We start from the raw sequence: 20,668 nt of genomic DNA, 5'->3' as shown, positions 1-20,668 counted from the left end.
CTTATTTTGCTATTGCCAACTATGTAAAAATACCCTATATAAAGCCAACAAATAAATACATTGCAGCCTGAAGGTAGAAAATATTCTGATAAAAATAAACATAGAAAATCACATTGGCTACGCTAAATTGAAACATTGTATCAACTATTAACTTGGGTCTGGCACAAGCTAACAAACTTGCAACATTGTATAAAATATTCTGTTCCAGTGAGCTCGGGACAGAAAGCTTTAGGCAATTTACTTAAGGGATAATAAATAATCAGGTAGGCCTATTTTATGACGTTTCCACTGGATCAGAGCATGATATTTTTCCCTTTCACACTGAGTGGTTATTGAAAGGGAGGGAACTGGAACGATTTTTCAAATACATTGAGGAACTATTGTAATTCTCAATGGATGTAAAAACAGACTTTGTTTGCTTGCTATTTGAGGTGAAGAAAACATGACTTTGAGAAGCTCCACAGCTCATTAATGGTGGTGTGTTAAGGCAATCAGAAATAATATCAGATCCCCCAAATGGGCACATTTCTATGCCTACATTTGCGTGCAGGTCAGGTATCCTATAGTCCTACTTCGACTATGACTAAAGTCACAAAATTCATAAATGGAATGACATTTTTATTTTTTCTCACAAGTGTAGCATAGGTTGTATGCTCCGCAAACAACGTGTCCACTATGACAATGAGAAAGGTAAAAGACAGGAATAATAATAAATTGAATGCATTAACAGAAATCACCGTAATCAAACACACAATGTAGATTAGAAATAATAGGAATTAACGGTAAATGTACTACTGGTGATGTATGTATTGTATTGGAGGGAGAGAGCACAGTAAGACGTGCATTGTGCATCTTAGCCACACTCACCTTCTTGGACTGTGCCATCCCCTGCAGCCTACGCAATGGATTTGTTCACTGAGATGGCCGCGAATAAGACAGGTGTCTCGTGTTCCAATAAATAAAATATACAGTGCATTCGGAAAGTATTCAGACTCCTTGACTTTTTCCACGTTACAATTTTATTATAAAATTGATTTATTTTTTCCCCCCTCATCAATCTACACCCTATACCCCATAATAACAAAGCAAAAAAAGTTTTTTAGAAATGTTTGCTAATTTATTTTAAAAAATGTAAACTGAAATATGACATTTACAAAAGTATTCAGACCTTTTACTCAGTACTTTGTTGAAGCACCTTTGGCAGCGATTACAACCGAGTCTTCTTGGGTATGACGCTACAAGCTTGGCACACCTGTATTTGGGGAGTTTCTCCCATTCTTCTCAACAGATCCTCTCAAGCTCTGTCAGGTTGGATGGGGAGCGTTGCTGCACAGCTATTTTCAGGTCTCTCCAGAGATGTTCGATTGGGTTCAAGTCCAGGCTCTGGCTGGGCCACTCAAGGACATTCAGAGACTTGTCCCAAAGACACTCCTGTGTTGTCTTGGCTGTGTGCTTAGGCTCGTAGTCCTGTTGGAAGTTGAAACTTCACCCCAGTCTGAGGTCCTGAGTGCTCTGGAGCAGGTTTTCATCAAGGATCTCTCTGTACTTTGCTCCGTTCATATTTTCATCGATCCTGACTAGTCTCCCAGTGCCTGATGCTGTAAAACATCCCCACAGCATGATGCTGCCACCACCATGCTTCACCGTAGGGATGGTGCCCGGTTTCCTCCAGACGTGACGCTTGCCATTCAAGCCAAAGAGTTAGATCTTGGCTTCATCAGACCAGAGAATCTTGTTTCTCATGGTCTGTCTTAATGTGCTGTCATGTGCCTTTTACTGAGGAGTGGCTCCGTCTGGTCACTCTACCATAAAGGCCGGATTGGTGGAGTGCTGCAGAGATGAGAGAACCTTTCAGAAGGTCAACCATCTCCACAGAGGAACTCTGGAGCTCTGTCAGAGTGACCATCTGGTTCTTGATCACCTCCCTGAACCAATACCCGTCTCCCCCGATTGCTCAGTTTGGCCGGGCCGGCCAGCTCTAGGAGGAGTCTTGGTGGTTCCAAATTTCTTCCATTTAAGAATGATGGAGGCCACTGTGTTCTTGGGGACCTTCAATGCTGCATACATTTTTGTTACCCTTCCCCAGATCTGTGCCTCGACACATGTTTTTTTATTTTTAATACATTTGCAAAAAAGTCTAAAAACCTATTTTCACTGTCATTATGGGGTATTGTCTGTAGATTGCGGAGGATTTTTTTTTTTAAATGCACTTTAGAATAAGGCTGCAACGTAACAAAATGTGGAAAAAGTAAAGGGGTCTGAATACTTTCCAAAGGCATATATATTTGCTACTGCTCGACAAAAAATGAAAACCTCGGACGATCAACAGCCTATCGACCAAACAATCGACCAGGCGACTAATTGGGGTCAGCCCTAAGTGCAATACAAACTATATGAATACACTGTTAAACCAACCTGTTGGGGCAGTGGCTCGTCATCGTGAGCGAAGGAGTGCTCAAACACCACAGCAGCCAGAACCTTCCGAGACTGAGGGTCCTTCCTCACAAAGTCCTCAAACTGCTCCTCTGTCTCAAACCCATGCACTGTTGGGGCAAACAGAGAGAGAGAACGTTAGTTGAAGTGACAAAATCCCATGTCATGTCTACCAATTCTTCACACCGACTCGCCCTTGAACTTCTTTGGGATTGGTGTCCCTTCCACGGGACGGTTGAGCAAACATAGGCTAATGCGATTTGCATGAGGTTGTAAGTAACAAGAACATTTCCCAGGGCATATGGGATATTGGCAGAAAGCTTAAATTCTTGTTAATCTAACTGCACTGACCAATTTACAGTAGCTATTACAGTGAAAGAATACCGTGCTATTGTTTGAGGAGTGCACAATTTTGAACATGAAAAGTTATTAATAAACATATAAGGCACATTTGGGCAGTCTTGATTTTTTTTTAAATACAGAAATCCAATGGTTCATTGGATCAGTCTAAAACTTTGCACATACACTGCTGACATCTAGTGGCCAAAATCTAAATTGCACATGGGCTGGAATAATACATTATGGCCTTTCTCTTGCATTTCAAATATGGTACAAAAAAAATACAAAATAATGTTCGTTTTTTTTTGTATTATCTTTTACCAGATCTATTGTGTTATATTCTCTTACATTCCTTTCACATTTCCACAAACTTCAAAGTGATTCATTTCAAATGGTACCAAGAATATGCAAATCCTTGCTTCTGGGCCTGAACTACAGGCAATTAGATTTGGGAAAGTCATTTTAGGCAAAAATTGAAAAAAAAGGGGCGGATCCTTAATTAACCTTGTGAATTCTACCAGTTGACATGGAGACATACAGTAAGAAGAGAAACAAGTGGCAGGAACAGAACAGTCACACAGGCAAAGACAGACAGACAGATCCTCTCTCTGTACTACCCTGGTTTGAAAGCCAGCTGAACACACAACAGGCTCATATAACAGTGGCATGATATAGACACAGTGAAGTTGTGAAATAAGCCTCACTTTCACCCCGTGTTCCAGTTGCAGAAAACAAATAATATCATATCTTGAGCTCAAAATATGTTTTCCATTCATTTATAGATTTGTCTACCGCTCCCATAGATTTCAACATACTCTGCTAATCTTATCTTGAGCACTGGTATTCAGGCCCACACACACATGCACACACAGGCCCTCTCACTCTAAAACAGTTCAAAATCAAAAGTAGCAGTCAGTATCTGCTGCCACCAGCTCCTCCTCATTGACTGCACCAGATTGGCCAGTTCTTGCTGTGAGATGTTACCCCACTCTTCCACCAAGGCACGTGCAAGGACCCAGACATTTCTGAGGGGGGAACGGCCCTAGCCCTCACCCTCCGATCCAACAGGTCCCAGACGTGCTCAATGTGATTGAGATCCAGGCTCTTCGCTGGCCATGGCAGAACACTGACATTCCTGTCTTGCAGGAAATCACACACAGAATGAGCAGTATGGCTAGTGGCATTGTCATGCTGGAGGGTCATGTCAGGATGAGCCTGCAGGAAGGGTACCACATGAGGGAGGAGGATGTTTTCCCTGTAACGCACAGCGTTGAGAGTGCCTGCAATGACAACAAGCTCAGTTCGATGACGCTGTGACACACCACCTCCACCTCCAAATAAATCCCGCTCCAGAGTACAGGCCTTGGTGAAACGTTCATCCCTTCGATGATAAACGCGAATTCGACCATCACCCCTGGTGAGATAAAACCACGACTCGTCAGTGAGAGCACTTTTTGCCAGTCCTGTCTGGTCCAGCGACGGTGGGTTTGTGCCCATAGGCGACGTTGTTGCCGGTGATGTCTGGTGAGGACCTGCCTTCACCAGGCCTACAAGCCTCAGTTCAGCCTCTCTCAGCCTATTGCAGACAGTCTGAGCACTGATGGAGGGATTGTGCATTCCTGGTGTAGCTCGGGCAGTTGTTGTTGCCATCCTGTACCTGTCCCGCAGGTGTGATGTACCGATCCTGTGCAGGTGTTGTTACACGTGGTCTGCCACTGCGAGGACGATCAGCTGTCCGTCCTGTCTCCCTGTAGCGCTATCTTACGCGTCTCACAGTACGGACATTGCAATATATTGCCCTGGGCACATCTGCAGTGCTCATGCCTCCTTGCAGCATGCCTAAGGCACGTTCACACAGATGAGTAGGGACCCTGGGCATCTTTCTTTTGGTGTTTTTCAGTCAGTAGAAAGGCCTCCTTAGTGTCCTAAGTTTTCATAACTGTGACCTTAATTGCCTACTGTCTGTAAGCTGTTAGTGTCTTAACGATCGTTCCACAGGTGCATGTTCATTAATTGTATATGGTTCATTGAACAAGCATGAGAAACAGTGTTTAAACCCTTTACAATGAAGATCTGTGAAATTATTTTGATTTCTACTAATTATCTTTGAAAGACAAAATCCTGAAAAGGGGACGTTTCAGGATTTATTATTTCTTTTTTCCTGTCCCTTTTTCATATTGATTCTATACTGAACAAAAATATAAATGCAACATGTAAAGTGTTGGTCCCATGTGTCATGAGCTGAATATTTTTTTTTTATCCCAGAAATGTTTCATACGCACAAAAAGCTTATTTCTCTCCAATTGTGAGCCCAAATTTGTTTACATCCCTGTTAGTGAGCATTTCTCCTTTGCCAAGAAAATCCATCCACCTGAAAGCAGCAGCTTATCAAGAAGCTGATTAAACAGCATGATCAATACACAGGTGCACCTTGTGCTGGGGACAAAAAAAGCCACTCTAAAGTTTTGTCACACAACACCACAGATGTCTCAAGTTGAGGGAGCATGCAATTGGCATGCTGACTTCAGGAATGTCCAGCAGAGTTGTTCCCAGATAATTTAATGTACATTTTTCTACCATATGCCGCCTCCAATGTCATTTTAGAGAATTTGGCAACCAGCCTCACAAGCGCAGACCACGTGTAACCACACCAGCCCAGGACTTCCACATCCTCTTCTTCACCTGGCGGGATCGTCTGAGTGGGGCCCTTTTGTGGGGGAAAACTCCCCAGTGGTGGGCACACCCACGGCTGCGCCCCTGCCAAGTGATGTGAAATGCATAGATTAGGGCCGAATTTGTTTATTTGAATTGATTGATATCCTTCTATGAACTCAGTATAATCGCTGAAATTGTTCCATGTTGCATTTAGATTTTTGTAAAGTGTATTTGTATAATCTATTACAAGATGTGCATACATTTTAACGTGTCATACCCTGTTAAGAGTTATGCATGACATTCTAAACCTCCATAGTGACCGCTCCCTTCCCCCTCCTCTCACAATCTAAATTATTCAGAGCGTTGATCTCAGATGGGCTATTTTGTGTGTGTGTGTGTGTGTGTGTGTGTGTGTGTGTGTGTGTGTGTGTGTGTGTGTGTGTGTGTGTGTGTGTCCTGCGGCACCAGACTGACAGGCTAGACTGTCCATCCTGCGACACCAGACTGACAGGCACCAGACTGACAGGCGTGTCCATCCGTGCTGCGGCACCAGACTGACAGGCTACGGGGGTGAGCTCCTCTCCATCTCCCCCGCCTCCCCATCTGAATCAGATAGTGAAGAGACTGGCAGGGCTGGCCCTTACATGTTGCCTGAGGAGTCAGGTGCCATTTCTGGAGGAACCAGTATTCCCAGGACAGCTGAGGCTGGTATGCAAGCCTACAATAACACCAGGGCAGTGGTACATGCTTTACTACCACAACAACATCCAGTCATACTGCATAGTGGTACGTGCTTTACTACCACAACAACATCCAGTTATATAGAATAATGATACATGATATACTACCACAACAACATTCAGTCACACTGCATAAATGAGTCGACATGTAACTGCCAAAATAAAGGAAACACCAACATAATAGGGCGTTGGACCACCATGAGCCAGAACAGCTTCAATGCACCGTGGCATACATTCTACAAGTGTCTGGAACTCTATTGGAGGGATGAGACACTGTTCTTCATCGAGAAATTCCATCATTGGTGTTTTGTTGATGGAAAACGCTGTCTCAAGCACCGCTCCAGAATATGCCATAAGTGTTCAATTGGGTTGATATCCCCCACCATTTCTCCTTCACCCAAATCCAGATAGCTAATGTTCTGAAAGCTGCAAAATCTGGACCCCTACAAATCAGCCGCGCTAGACAATCTGGACCCTCTCTTTCTAAAATGATCTGCCAAAATTGTTGCACCCCTATTACTAGCCTGTTCAACCTCTCTTTCGTATTGTCTGAGATTCCCAAAGATTGGAAGGCTGCCACGGTCATCCCCCTTTTCAAAGGGGGTGACACTCTAGACCCAAACTGCTACAGACCTATATCTATCCTACCCTGTCTAAGGTCTTCGAAAGCCAAGTTAACAAACAGATTACCGACCATTTCGAATCCCACCGTACCTTCTCCACTATGCAATCTCGATTCAGAGCTGGTCATGGGTGCACCTCAGCCACGCTCAAGGTCCTAAACGATATCCTAACCGACATCGATAAGAAACAATACTGTGCAGCCGTATTCATCGACCTGGCCAGGGCTTTCGACTCTGTCAATCACCACATTCTTATTGGCAGAAACCACAGCCTTGGTTTCTCAAATGACTGCCTCGCCTGGTTCACCAACTACTTCTCAGATAGAGTTCAGTGTGTCAAATCGGAGGGCCTGTTGTCCGGACCTCTGGCAGTCTCTATGGGGGTGCCACAGGGTTCAAATCTCGGGCCGACTCTTTTCTCTGTATACATCAGTGATGTCGCTCTTGCTGCTGGTGATTCCCTGATCCACCTCTACGCAGACGACACCATTCTGTATACATCTGGCCCTGCCGGCGCTTCTTTGGACACTGTGTTAACTAACCTCCAGACGAGCTTCAATGCCATACAACTCACCTTCCGTGGCCTCCAACTGCTCTTAAATGCAAGTAAAACCAAATGCATGCTATTCAATTGATCACTGCCCGCACCTGCCTGCCCGTCCAGCATCACTACTCTGGACGGCTCTGACTTAGAATACGTGGACAACTACAAATACCTAGGTGTCTGGTTAGACTGTAAACTCTCCTTCCAGACTCACATTAAGCATCCCAATCCAAAATAAATCTAGAATCGGCTTCCTATATCGCAACAAAGCATCCTTCACTCATGCTGCCAAACATACCTCGTAAAACTGACTATCCTACCGATCCTCGACTTCAGCGATGTCATCTATAAAATAGCCTCCAACACTCTACTCAACTAATTGGATGCAGTCTGTACAGTGCCATCCGTTTATCACCAAAGCCCCATATACTACCCACCACTGCGACCTGTACGCTCTCATTGGTTGGCCCTCCCTTCATACTCGTCCCCAAACCAACTGGCTACAGTTATCTACAAGTCTCTGCTAGGTAAAGCCCCGCCTTATCTTGGTCACCATAGCAGCACCCACTCGTAGCACGCGCTCCAGCAGGTATATCCCAGTGGTCACCCCCAAAGCCAATTTCTCCTTTGGTCGCCTTTCCTTCCAGTTCTCTGCTGCCAATGACTGGAACGAACTGCAAAAATCTCTGAAGCTGGAGACTCATATCTTCCTCACTAGCTTTAAGCACCAGCTGTCAGAGCAGCTCACAGATCACTGCACCTGTACATAGCCCATCTATCTACCTCATCCCCATACTGTATTTATTTATCTTGCTCCTTTGCACCCCAGTATCTACTACTCTACTTGCACATTCATCTTCTGCACATCTACCATTCCAGTGTTTAACTTCTTATGGCTGGGTGGCAGTATTGTGTAGCTTAGATGAAAACGTGCCCAGAGTAAACTGCCTCCTACTCTGTCCCAGATGCTAATATATGCATATTATTATTACTATTGGATAGAAAACACTCTGACGTTTCTAAAACTGTTTGAATGATGTCTGTGAGTATAACAGAACTCATATGGCAGGCAAAAAACGGGAAAARAAATCCAACCAGGAGGTGGGAAATCTGAGGTTTGTAAGTTTGCCTATCCAATATACAGTGGGATATTGATCATTTTGCACTTCCTAAGGCTTCCACTAGATGTCAACAGTCTTTAGAACCTTGTTTGATGCTTCCACTGTGAAGAATGAGTGAAGGAGAGCTCTTTGAGTCAGGTGTCTGGCACGAGCTGAACATGCGCGCTCACGTGAGAGCGACCTGCTTTCCATCGCATTTCTGAAGACAAAGGAATTCTCCGGTTGAAACATTATTGAAGATTTATGTTATAAACATCCTAAAGATTGATTCTATACATCGTTTGACATGTTTCTACGAACTGTAATGGAATTGTTTGACTTTTCGTCTGACCTGCGCGTCATGAATGTGGATTACTGGACTGAACGCACAAACAAAATGAAGGTATTTGGACATAAATGATGGACTATATCGAACAAAACAAAAATTTATTGTGGAATTGGGATTCCTGGGAGTGCATTCTGATGAAGATCAAAGGTAAGTGAATATTTATAATGCTATTTCTGACTTCTGTTGACTACACAACATGGCGGATATCTTTATGGCTTTTTTGGGCTCTGAGCGCTGTACTCAGATTATAGCATGGTGTGCTTTTTCCGTAAAGTTTTTAAAAAATCTGACACAGCGGTTGCATTAAGGAGAAGTTTATCTAAAGTTCCATGTATAATACGTGTATCTTTTAGCAATGTTTATTATGAGTATTTCTGTAAATTGATGTGGCTCTCTGCAAAATCACTGGATGTTTTGGAGGCAGAACATTACTGAACATAACGCGCCAATGTAAACTAAGATTTTTGGATATAATATGAACTTTATCAAACAAAACATACATTTATTGTGTAACATGAAGTCCTATGAGTGTCATCTGATGAAGATCATCAAAGGTTAGTGATTAATTATATCTCTATTTCTGATTTTTGTGACTCCTCTCTTTGGCTGGAAAAAATAGCTGTGTTTTTCTGTGACTTGGCTCTAACCTAACATAATCGTTTGTGGTGCTTTCGCCGAAAAGCCTATTTGAAATCGGACACTGTGGTGGGATTAACAAGAAGTGTATCTTTAAAATGGTGTAAAATATCTGGTGACTGAGACAGCCATGGCATATGGTTCGTTTTTATGCTCATCGAACCATTCAGTGACCACTTGTGCCCTGTGGATGGGGGCATTGCCATCCTACTTTCTTTCTTTTCACCTTTTTTTAACCAGGTAGGCTAGTTGAGAACAAGTTCTCATTTGCAACTGCGACCTGGCCAAGATAAAGCAAAACAGTGCGACACAAACAAAAACACAGAGTTACACATGGATATAAACAAAAGTACAGTCAATAATACAAAAAGGAAAAAAGAAAGTCTATATACAGTGTGTGCAAATGGCGTGAGGAGGTAAGGCAATAAATAGGCCATAGTAGCAGAGTAATTACAATTTAGCAAATTAACACTGGAGTGATAGATGAGCAGATGATGATGTGCAAGTAGAAATACTGGTGTGCAAAAGAGCAGAAAAGTAAATAAAAACAATATGGGGATGAGGTAGGTAGATTGGGTGGGCTATTTACAGGTGGGCTATGTACAGCTGCAGCGATCGGTTAGCTGCTCAGATAGCTGATGTTTAAAGTTAGTGAGGGAAATATAAGTCTCCAGCTTCAGCGATTTCTTTGCAATTCGTTCCAGTCATTGGCAGCAGAGAACTGGAAGGAAAGGCGGCCAAAGTAGGTGTGGGCTTTGGGGATGACCAGTGAGATATACCTGCTGGAGCGCGTGCTGTGGGTGTTGTTATCGTGACCAGTGAGCTGAGAAAAGGCGGAGCTTTACCTAGCAAACTTATAGATGAACTGGAGCCAGTGGGTCTGGCGACGAATATGTAGCGAGGGCCAGCCGACTAGAGCATACAGGTCGCAGTGGTGGGTGGYATAAGGGGATTTGGTGACAAAACGGATGGCATTGCTATGGTAGCCAAAATAAATTCCCTGCCCAGCATTTTTATACATGCCCCTAAGCATGATGGGATGTTCATTGCTTAATTAACTCAGAAACCTGTATGGAAGCACCTGCTTTCAATTTTTTTTTTTTTTGGCAGCTACCTATATATCTGCAATAGCATCAAAGCAGTGGCACAGGCTACTGGGCCTACTTAACAGGCTACTGGGCCTCTATAACAGGCTACTGGGCCTACTATAAACAGGCTACTGGGCCTACTATAACAGGCTACTGGGCCTACTATAACAGGCTACTGGGCCTACTATAACAGGCTACTGGCCTACTATAACAGGCTACTTGCTACTAAACAGGCTACTGGGCCTACTATAACAGGCTACTGGGCCTACTATAACAGGCTACTGGGCCCTACTATAACAGGCTACTGGGCCTATATAACAGGCTACTGGGCCTACTATAACAGGCTACTGGCCTACTATAACAGGCTACTGGCCTACTATAACAGGCTACTGGGCCTACTATAACAGGCTACTGGGCCTACATATAACAGGCTACTGGGCCTACTATAACAGGCTACTGGGCCTACTATAACAGGCTACTGGGCTACTTAACAGGCTACTGGCGCCTACTATAACAGGCTACTGGGCCTACTATAACAGGCTACTGGGCCTACTATAACAGGCTACTGGGCCTACTATAACAGGCTACTGGGCCTACTATAACAGCTACTGGGCCTACTATAACAGGCTACTGGGCCTACTATAACAGGCTACTGGGCCTACTATAACAGGCTACTGGGCCTACTATAACAGGCTACTGGCCTACTATAACAGGCTACTGGGCCTACTATAACAGGCTACTGGGCCTACTATTACAGGCTACTGGGCCTACTATAACAGGCTACTGGGCCTACTATAACAGGCTACTGGGCCTACTATAACAGGCTACTGGCCTACTATAACAGGCTACTGGGCCTACTATAACAGGCTACTGGGCCTACTATTACAGGCTACTGGGCCTACTATAACAGGCTACTGGGGCCAACTATAACAACATTTGTAGATTCATATTGAATAGATCAGCCTACAACAGTACAACAACACATAAGGCAGTGAAACAGGTTTAACTATAACATAGTAGATTCCTATTGAATAGAGATTTGCCTTTACAGTATCAAAGCTGTGCCACTGGTTACAGAAACAGCAACATCCACCCCAAATGCCTAGCATAGAGTGTAATTGGCAAAATGCAAGCCACAGGAAGAGATCATTTACCTACAGTGGCACTGGGACAAAAGTGTGATTCTATTCGATGAACGGCAATGTGGGCTTTGCTTTCCAGGGAAAGCGGGGTCATTACAGTAACAGTATTGTATGTGACTGGGTTTCAAATGCTCAGGGCTTTCTTTAACACTATAGCCAATGATCTTTACAGGTCCATGCTTATAGAATCTCACAAATCTGGACTTAAATGATACAATTGTCCTCTGAACAGCTAAGGGCAGCGGAGGGGGTCATCATTCACAGAACAGGATGCAGTAACACGCTGTCACACAAACACGCTGTAAGTAACACCAAATGAACTTGAACTCATCAAAGCAAATAATGTTCTCTGTTCGAGACAATGACACACTGACTACACCTGGGCAACCCAAGCTAAACTGTACATTTGCATTAGGTTTTCCATCCATTTTTGTATCCATTATAAGCTACCACTCCATGCAGGACACAGTGACCAGCACAGAGATATGGTCCCAGTCACCTCACAACAGAACACAGACACAGGCTACAAAGMCTTGGCAGACCAACCCCATCTTCTGTCTATGAGATGGCCTCTCACTGTAGGACGTACTTACACTGGCAGAACTGAGCTCGTTTTCATGATGAAGACAGTATGTTTTCTCCAGCAGAGGAACATCTTGTGTTCAGAGGTTTTAGTCATACTCAACATCATCATCCGTTCCCATCTAAACCATCATCATTATTATCATCATCATCACATCATTTTTGCTTGGTAGGGCAGCACAGCCCTCACACTCTCTCCTTTACTCACCTGAACTGATGACGGGGTCCAGGCTGCGCTGCACGTCCTCCGCCACCCGCCGCACCACACTGGCRTTGCCTGGCACGTAGGCCAACTGGTAGTGATGGTAGTTGTCCAGTGGGTACTGCAGGCCATCCACAGAGAAGCTCTGGTAGAGCGTGGCGTTGGGGTAGTCCTTGAAGGGCACATTCTCGCGCAGCACGATGAGGATGCACGAGAAGAGCAGGGGCAGGGCGATCTCCACGAGAGTCACCAGGATCTGACGTTTCTGTAGAGGGGAGAGAAAGGATGTATTGGCAGAGGAAAGAAACAAAGTGGTAGAGGAACATCGGCAAAGATTTTAGAAAGAGGAGAGAAGAGAAGAGAGGGAGAGGGAGAAAGATCAGTGAGCTGTGCATGACAGAACATTCGTCACCTAAATCATCAAAAGCCTGGACTCAATAGATAGTAAATCAAAGTGATTACTATCGAATAGGAATTCTCTCTATGACCTACTCTGACACACCAGAGGTGGCTCAGACTGAAAAAAACTATCCATTAGCAGTACTGTAATGTACATTTCCATAGTTTYAGAAGAAAATTRRTGATTTAAATGTTAGATGAAATGTCCAAGCTGCCATTTGACCAGCTGAGTCGAGACATCAATTATTTGAATGCTCATAGGAGAGATATGGTGCATTTCAGAWGTTCCTCTGCTCATAGGATATGTGAAGGCCACCCCTTGTACAGTGACTGGWGAAAGCAGTAGCTTGGACAGTGTTCAGTTATCACAGTGGAGATGCTCTCATCTCATTCTCACAGGTCAGAGCTGAACCTAAACAGATATTTCTGGAGACATTGCCATACAGAGTGAGTGTGTACCATAGAGAACAACAGTATCCAAAAGASAGTTTCATGGGGCCACTGAGTCCCCGTGGCGATGGTACTGGGACAACAGGACTAAAATCGAATCCTACTATGCCGGCTCTGACGCTCCTCGGATGTGGCAGGGCTTGCAAACTATCATGGATTACAAAGATTAACGTGAGCACACCAGACGAGCTACATTCCTATTCTTGCTTCGAGACCAGCAACACTGAACCATGCATGAGARCACCAGCTGCTCCGGATCTGTATGATCACGCTCTCCGTAGCCGATGTGAGTAAGACCTTTAAACAGGTTAACATTCAGACGGATTACCAGGTTGCGTGCTCAGAGCATGCGCTGACGAGCTGGCTAGCGTCTCCACTGACATTTTCAACCTTGACTACAGCTCAGCATTTAACAAAACAGTGCCCTCCAAGCTCATMACTAAGCTCAGGACCTTTGAACTGCACACCGCCCTCTTCAACTGGATCCTGGTCTTCCTGACGGGCCAGCCCAAGGTGGTGAGGGTAGGCAACAACACATCCGCCACACTAACCCTCAACACGGTTGCCCCTCAGTGGTATTTGCTTTGTTCCCTCCTCTACTCCCTCTTCACCCATGACTCCAACACCATCATTAAGTTTGCTGACGACACAACTGTGGTTGGCCTGATCACCAACGATGAGACAGCCTACAGAGAGGAGGTAAGCGACCTGGCAGTGTGGTGCCAGGACAACAACCTCTCCCTCAATGTCAGCAAGAAAAAGGAGCTGATCCTGGACTAAAAGGAAAAAGAGGGCCGAGCACTCCCCCATCCACATCGACAGGGCGGGTCGAGAACTTCAAGTTCCTCGGTGTCCACATCGCTAAAACATTATCAGTGTTCACACACACCAACACAGTCGTGAAGAAGGCACAACAACGCCTCATGAGGCTGAAAAGATTTGGCATGGGCCCTCAAACCCTCAAAACGTTATACAGCTGCACCATAGAGAGCATCTTGACTGGCTGCATCCCCGCTTGGTACGGCAACTGCTTGGCATCCAACCTCAAAGTGCTAACGAGGGCAGCGCGTACGGTCCAGTACATCATTGGGGCCGAGCTCTCTGCCATCCAGGACCTCTATACCAAGCAGTGTCAAAGACTCCAGCCACCCAAGTGATTACTGTTCGCTCTGCTACCGCACGGCAAGCGGTACCGATGCACCAAGTCTGGAACCAACAAGATCCTGAACAGCTTCTACCCCCAAGCCATAATACTACTAAATAGTTAACCAATTGCTACCTGGACTATCTGCATTGACCCCATTGCACCAACTCGTGACATAGGTTGCTGCTACTGTTTATTATCTATCCTGTTGCCTAGTCACTTTATCCTACCTATATGTACATACAGCATCTACCTCAATTACAGTGCACACACCTGTCTATATAAGGTCCCACAGTTGACAGTGCATGTCAGAGTAAAAACCAAGCCATGAGGTTGAAGGATTAGTCCGTAGAGCACAGAGACAGGATTATGTTGAGGCACATGTCTGAGGAAGGGTACCAAAACATTTCTGCAGCATTGAAGGTCCCCAAGAACACAGTGGCCTCCATCATTCTTAAATGGAAGAAGTTTGGAACCACCAAGACTCTTCCTAGAGCTAGTCGCCCGGCCAAACTGAGCAATCGGGGGAGAAGGCGCTTGGTCAGGGAGGTGACCAAGAACCCGATGGTCACTGACAGAGCTCCCAGAGTTCCTCTGTGGAGATTGGATAACCTTCCAGGAGGACAACAATCTCTGCACCCCTCCACCAAATCAGGCCTTTATGGTAGAGTGAACAGACTGAAGCCAATCCTCAGTAAAAAGGTGCATGACAGCCCGCTAGGAGTTTGCCAAATGGCACCTAAAGATTCTCAGACCATGAGAAGCAAGATTCCCTGGTCCAATGAAACCAAGATTGAACTCTTTGGCCTGAATGCCAAGCATCACGTCTGGAGGAAACCTGGCACCATCCCTAAGGTGAAGCATGGGTGGCAGCATCATGCTGTGGGGATGTTTTTCAGCGGCATGGACTGGGAGACTAGTCAGGATGGAGGGAAAGATGAAAGAAGAAAAGTACAGAGATATCCTTGATGAAAACCTGCTCCGGAGTGGTCAGGACCTCAGACTGGGGCCAAGGTTCACCTTCCAACAGGACAACGACCCTAAGCACACAGCCAAGACAACACATGAGTGGCTTTGGGACAAGTCTTTGAATGTCCTTGAGTGGCCTAGCCAGAACCCAGACTTGAACCCGATCTAACATATCTGGAAAGACCTGAAAATAGCTGTACAGCGACGCTCCCCATCCAACCTGACAGAGCTTGAGAGGTTCTGCAGAGAAGAATGGGAGAAACTCCCCAAATATAGATGTGCCAAGCTTGTAGCGTCATACCCAAGAAGACCTGAGGCTGTAATCGCTGCCAAAGATGCTTTAACAAAGTACTGAGTAAAGGGTCTGAATAATTCTGTAAATGTGATATTCCGTTTTTCCTAAAAACCTGTTGTTGCTTTGTAATTTTGGGGTATTGTGTGTAGATTGATGAGGGGGGGAAAAAAACAATTCAATCAATTTTATAATAAAATTGTAACGTAACAAAATGTGGAAAAAGTCAAGTGGTCTGAATACTTTCCGAATTCATTGTACCTCATAACTAGAGGTCAACAGATTAAATCGGCGTGGCCGATTAATTAGGGCCGATTTCAAGTTGTCATAACAATCAGTAATCGGCCTTTTTGGACGCCGATTATGGCCGATTACATTTCAATCCACAAGGAAACTGCATAGCAGGCTGACCACCTGTTACGCGAGTGCTGCGTCAAAAGGACCTAGTGGCTGCAAGGAGCCAAGGTAAGTTGCTAGCTAGCATTAAACTTATCTTATAAAAAACAATCAATCTTCACATAATCAATAGTTAACCTAGTAATATCATCAACCATGTGTAGTTAACTAGCTTGTCCTGCGTTGCATATAATCAATGCGGTGCCTGTTAATATATCATCGAATCACAGCCTACTTCAACTTCGCCAAACGGGTGATTATTTAACAAAAGCGCATTCGTGAAAAAAGCACAATCGTTGCACAAATGTACCTAACCATAAACATCAATGCCTTAATTAAAATCAATACACAGAAGTATATATTTTTAAACCTGCATATTTAGTTGCAAGAAATTCATGTTAGCAGGCAATTTTAACTAGGGAAATTGTGTCACTTCTCTTGCGTTCAGTGCAAGCAGAGTCAGGGTATATGCAACAGTTTGGGCTGCCTGGCTCGTTGCGAACTATGTGACCGTAATTAATTTGCCAGAATTTTACATAATTATTACATAACATTGAACGTTGAGCAAAGTAACAGCAATACTTAGACTTAGGGTTGCCACCTGTTCGATAAAATACGGAACGGTTCCATATTTCACTGAAAGAATAACTTTTGTTTTTGAAATGATAGTTTCCGGATTTGACCATATTAATGACCTAAGGCTCGTATTTCTTTGTTTATTATATTAAGTTTATGATTTGATATTTGATAGAGCAGTCTGGCTGAGCGGTGGTAGGCAGCAGCAAGCTCGTAAGCATTCATTCAAACTCTTTACTGCGTTTGCCAGCAGCTCTTAGCAACGCTTGAAGCACAGCGCTGTTTATGACTTCAAGTCTATCAACTCCAGAGATTAGGCTGGCAATACTATAGTGCCTATAAGAACATCCAATAGTCAAAAGGTATATGAAATACAAATGGTATAGAGAGAAATAGTCGACACCTCATAATTCCTATAATAACTACAACCTAAAACTTCTTAACTGGGAATATTGAAGAACTGGGAATAACCACCAGCGTTCTCATGTTCTGAGCAAGGAAATTAAACGTTAGCTTTTTTACATGGCACATATTGCACTTTTACTTTCTTCTCCAACACTGTGTTTTTGCATTATTTAAAACAAATTGAACATGTTTCATTATTTATTTGAGACTAAATTGATTTTATTGATGTATTATATTATTATATTATAAGTTAAAATAAGTGTTCATTCAGTATTGTTGTAATTGTCATTATTACAAATATATATAAAAAAAAAATATATATATATATATATATATATATATATTTTTTTTTTTAATCGACCGATTAATCGGTATCGGCTTTTTTTGGTCCTCCAATAAATCAGTATCGTCGTTGAAAAATCAAAGTCGGTCAACCTCTACTCGTAACCCTGCACATTGACTCGGCACTAGTACCGTGTAGATAGCCAAGTTATCGTTACTCATTATGTATTTATTCCGCGTGATATAATATTTCTGGAAATGTTCCATTTAATCTCCTCTCTGCATTGTTGTAAAGGGCCCGTAAGTAAGCATTTCAATGTTAGTCTACATCTGTTGTTTACTAAGAATGTGACAAATTAATTTGATATGAACTCTGTTTCACGGGGATTATTGCACAACCAGTTGATCAAGATACGAGTTACACAGCCTGCTACAGTCTAGCTAGCATCTAATTTCTAGGTCTGGGTTGTGCTCATTCAGGAGTAAACAGAAAAACAGATTGAAACAGGACAGGACTACCTGGACTGGTCCAGTAAGAATAGTTTTTGTTTTCCATGGCACAATATTTTGAAACGTTTTAATAGTGTGCCCTAATGAACACAACCCTGGTGAAACATGAAGGGGAAACAAACTATCTACAGATACAAGGAAGACCATATGTAATCTCAGAACACCTACAGTATGATACACATTCAGTATACTATCTAAAAGAGAAATCCAAAATAATGGAAAAGTTTCTGAAAATAAATAACATCCAAAACATCCCGATGCTCTTTATAGTGAGGGATCAATACGCAAAACAAACAAGATCAGACCTACATTGAATTCTAGGCTACATAAAAAATATTCTTAAATGTCATCTATGATTGAATTCAAACGGCTTTACCCCTACCAATTTTTTTACATTTTGGATGCAAAAAGAATGCGAGCAAACTTTCCAGCAATGCATCGATTAATACTCTTAAATCCTAGACATATTTTCTACTGTATAAGTTCCATTTTCCCCTAGTTCCCTTACAATGAACTCCTCGCATCAGCTAACTATGTACTTTAGGGTCTGTATTAACAATAGTGAGCTAACCATGTACTTTAGCAATAGTCTCACAGTAGGAGTGCTAATATAGGATAAATGTTGTCTTTTAGATCTAAAGGAATACTATTACAAAGACAGAATTTCACATGATCTAAGATCACCACTCCTACTACTCCACCTACTCTGAGATCATTTTTGAATATAGACTTTGACCCTCAGAGCAGTTCTCTCTGGGTCAATCCCCGGTTACCTGGTATGAACCTCACATGCACTCTGCAGTGTCTCTGTGATGGGGCCAAGATAGAGACCCTTTTCCTGCCTGCGCTCAATGGAGTCTCCAGGAATGTGGGTTAAAACTTCTTGACGCACGGATCCCTTTAGCGGGATCATTTTCGTAAACAAACGCTGAATTGCAGAGCGCCAAATACAAAAAATTGCAAAAAATATTTATAATCATGAAATCACAAGTGCAATATTGCAAAACACAGTTTAGCTTGTTGTTAATCCACCTGTCGTGTCAGATTTTGAAAATATGCTTTACAGGTAAAGCAATCCAAGCGTTTCTGAGTTTATCGATCACTAGACAAAACATTAAGAACACCTAGCAGTCATGTAGATTGGTCACGAAAGCCAGAAAAGCAATCAAATTAATCGCTTACCTTTGATGATCTTCGGATGTTTGCACTCACGAGACTCCCAATTACACAATAAATGTTCCTTTTGTTTGATAAAGATTTTTTTTTTATATCAAAATACCTCCATTTGTTTGGCGTGTTATGTTCAGTATTCCACAGCCTTAGGCAAGTCATCAAGGCTTGACGAAAATTCCATATAGTATCCGTAAAGGTCGTAAAAACATGTCAAACGTTTTTAATAATCAATCCTCAGGTTGTTTTTAACATCAATAATCGATAATATATCAACCGGACTGTAAACTATTCAATACTGGAGAGAAAGAAAATGTCGAGCAACGAGTGTCACGCACAACAACTAATGGAGGGACATCCGTGTATCCACTGACGCGTTTTGATAAATCTCGCTCATTTTTCAAAATAAAAGCTTGAAACTATGTCTAAAGACTGTTCACACCCTGAGGAAGCCACAGGAAAATGAATCTGGTTGATATCCCTTTAAATGGACGAAAGGCAGGCAATGGAACAGTGATTTTTCAAAATAGAAGTCACTTCCGGGTTGGATTTCCTCAGGTTTTCGCCTGCAAAATCAAGTCTGTTATACTCACAGACAATATTTTGACCGTTTTGGAAACTTTAGAGTGTTTTCTATCCTACTCTGTCAATTATATGCATATTCTAGCATCTGGACCTGAGAAATAGGCAGCTTACAATGGAAATGTTATTTTTACAAACATAAAAATTCTGCCCCCTAGCTTCAAGAGGTTTAATGGTAATGAAACAACAATCTTAAAAGGGAGGCAGAAAGAAGCAAATGGAAGCAGCTACACACAATAACACGAGGAACTGTGGTGTGACATTGTCGTGTGTGTTTCGTTGTGCAACCACCCTCCCAGATTTGTGAGGGTTTTGAACTAAGTCTTTGATATGAAAGCCATTGTGAGGAGCTATCGTTAATAAACAGCCCAAACTACTGTGAAACAAACCCAAACACACCCGCACGTCATAATATACACACACAAAGAAAGACTACAGAAGTGTATTTACTCACCATTCATTCAATCTTTCATCAGTGAATAAATATCCAGCCCATGTGTTTCACCACTTCTGTTTCAAATGCAGCATGAGCTTGGCGATATATCAAAGACTGAGGGTCGTCGATCACCACCTTCTGTTCAATGCAAGCAATGAGCTTGGCGATATATCAAGACTGAGGGTCGTCAGAGATATCTTCAGGACCGTATTCATAAAGAGTCTCAAAGTAGGAGTGCTGATCTAAGATCAGGTCCATGTAATCTTATGTATTACTATTGAAAAAGGCTAAACTGATTCTTGATCATCACTCCTACTCTGAGACACTTCACAAAATACAGGCCCAGGATTTGTGAAAGTACAAAGCTTGGAAGGTGGCTATATCAAACCATCACATAATTAAATCACTCACAACAGTCGTTTAAAAACTGGTCAATTCATCACACCATGGAACCTAGTGGTTACCATGAAACCTAGTGGTTACCATGAAACCTAGTGGTTACCATGAAACAGTTACAGTGGTGGGATGGCAAAGTTACCATTTCTATATATATTTGGAACACAAAAGACAGCAAGGTAATTTAGATTCAGATGACTACTTTTTGACCTCACCTTAAACACATTT

General features: G+C 43.0%; 1 protein-coding gene across 1 annotated transcript in view; it reads right to left on the bottom strand.

The window, feature by feature from the left end:
* Positions 1-20,668, bottom strand: part of abca3b (ATP-binding cassette, sub-family A (ABC1), member 3b) — a 101,361-nt gene that overhangs the window by 77,702 nt on the left and 2,991 nt on the right. Inside the window, 2 exon segments of the mRNA XM_070440078.1 lie at positions 2,416-2,543; positions 12,440-12,698. Coding sequence (XP_070296179.1) covers positions 2,416-2,543; positions 12,440-12,698 — 387 coding nt within the window.

This window comes from Salvelinus sp. IW2-2015, unplaced genomic scaffold (genome assembly GCF_002910315.2).
Source record: "Salvelinus sp. IW2-2015 unplaced genomic scaffold, ASM291031v2 Un_scaffold2194, whole genome shotgun sequence".
NCBI classification, from domain to species: Eukaryota; Metazoa; Chordata; class Actinopteri; order Salmoniformes; family Salmonidae; genus Salvelinus; species Salvelinus sp. IW2-2015.
This window is presented reverse-complemented; position numbering and strand designations above follow the sequence as displayed.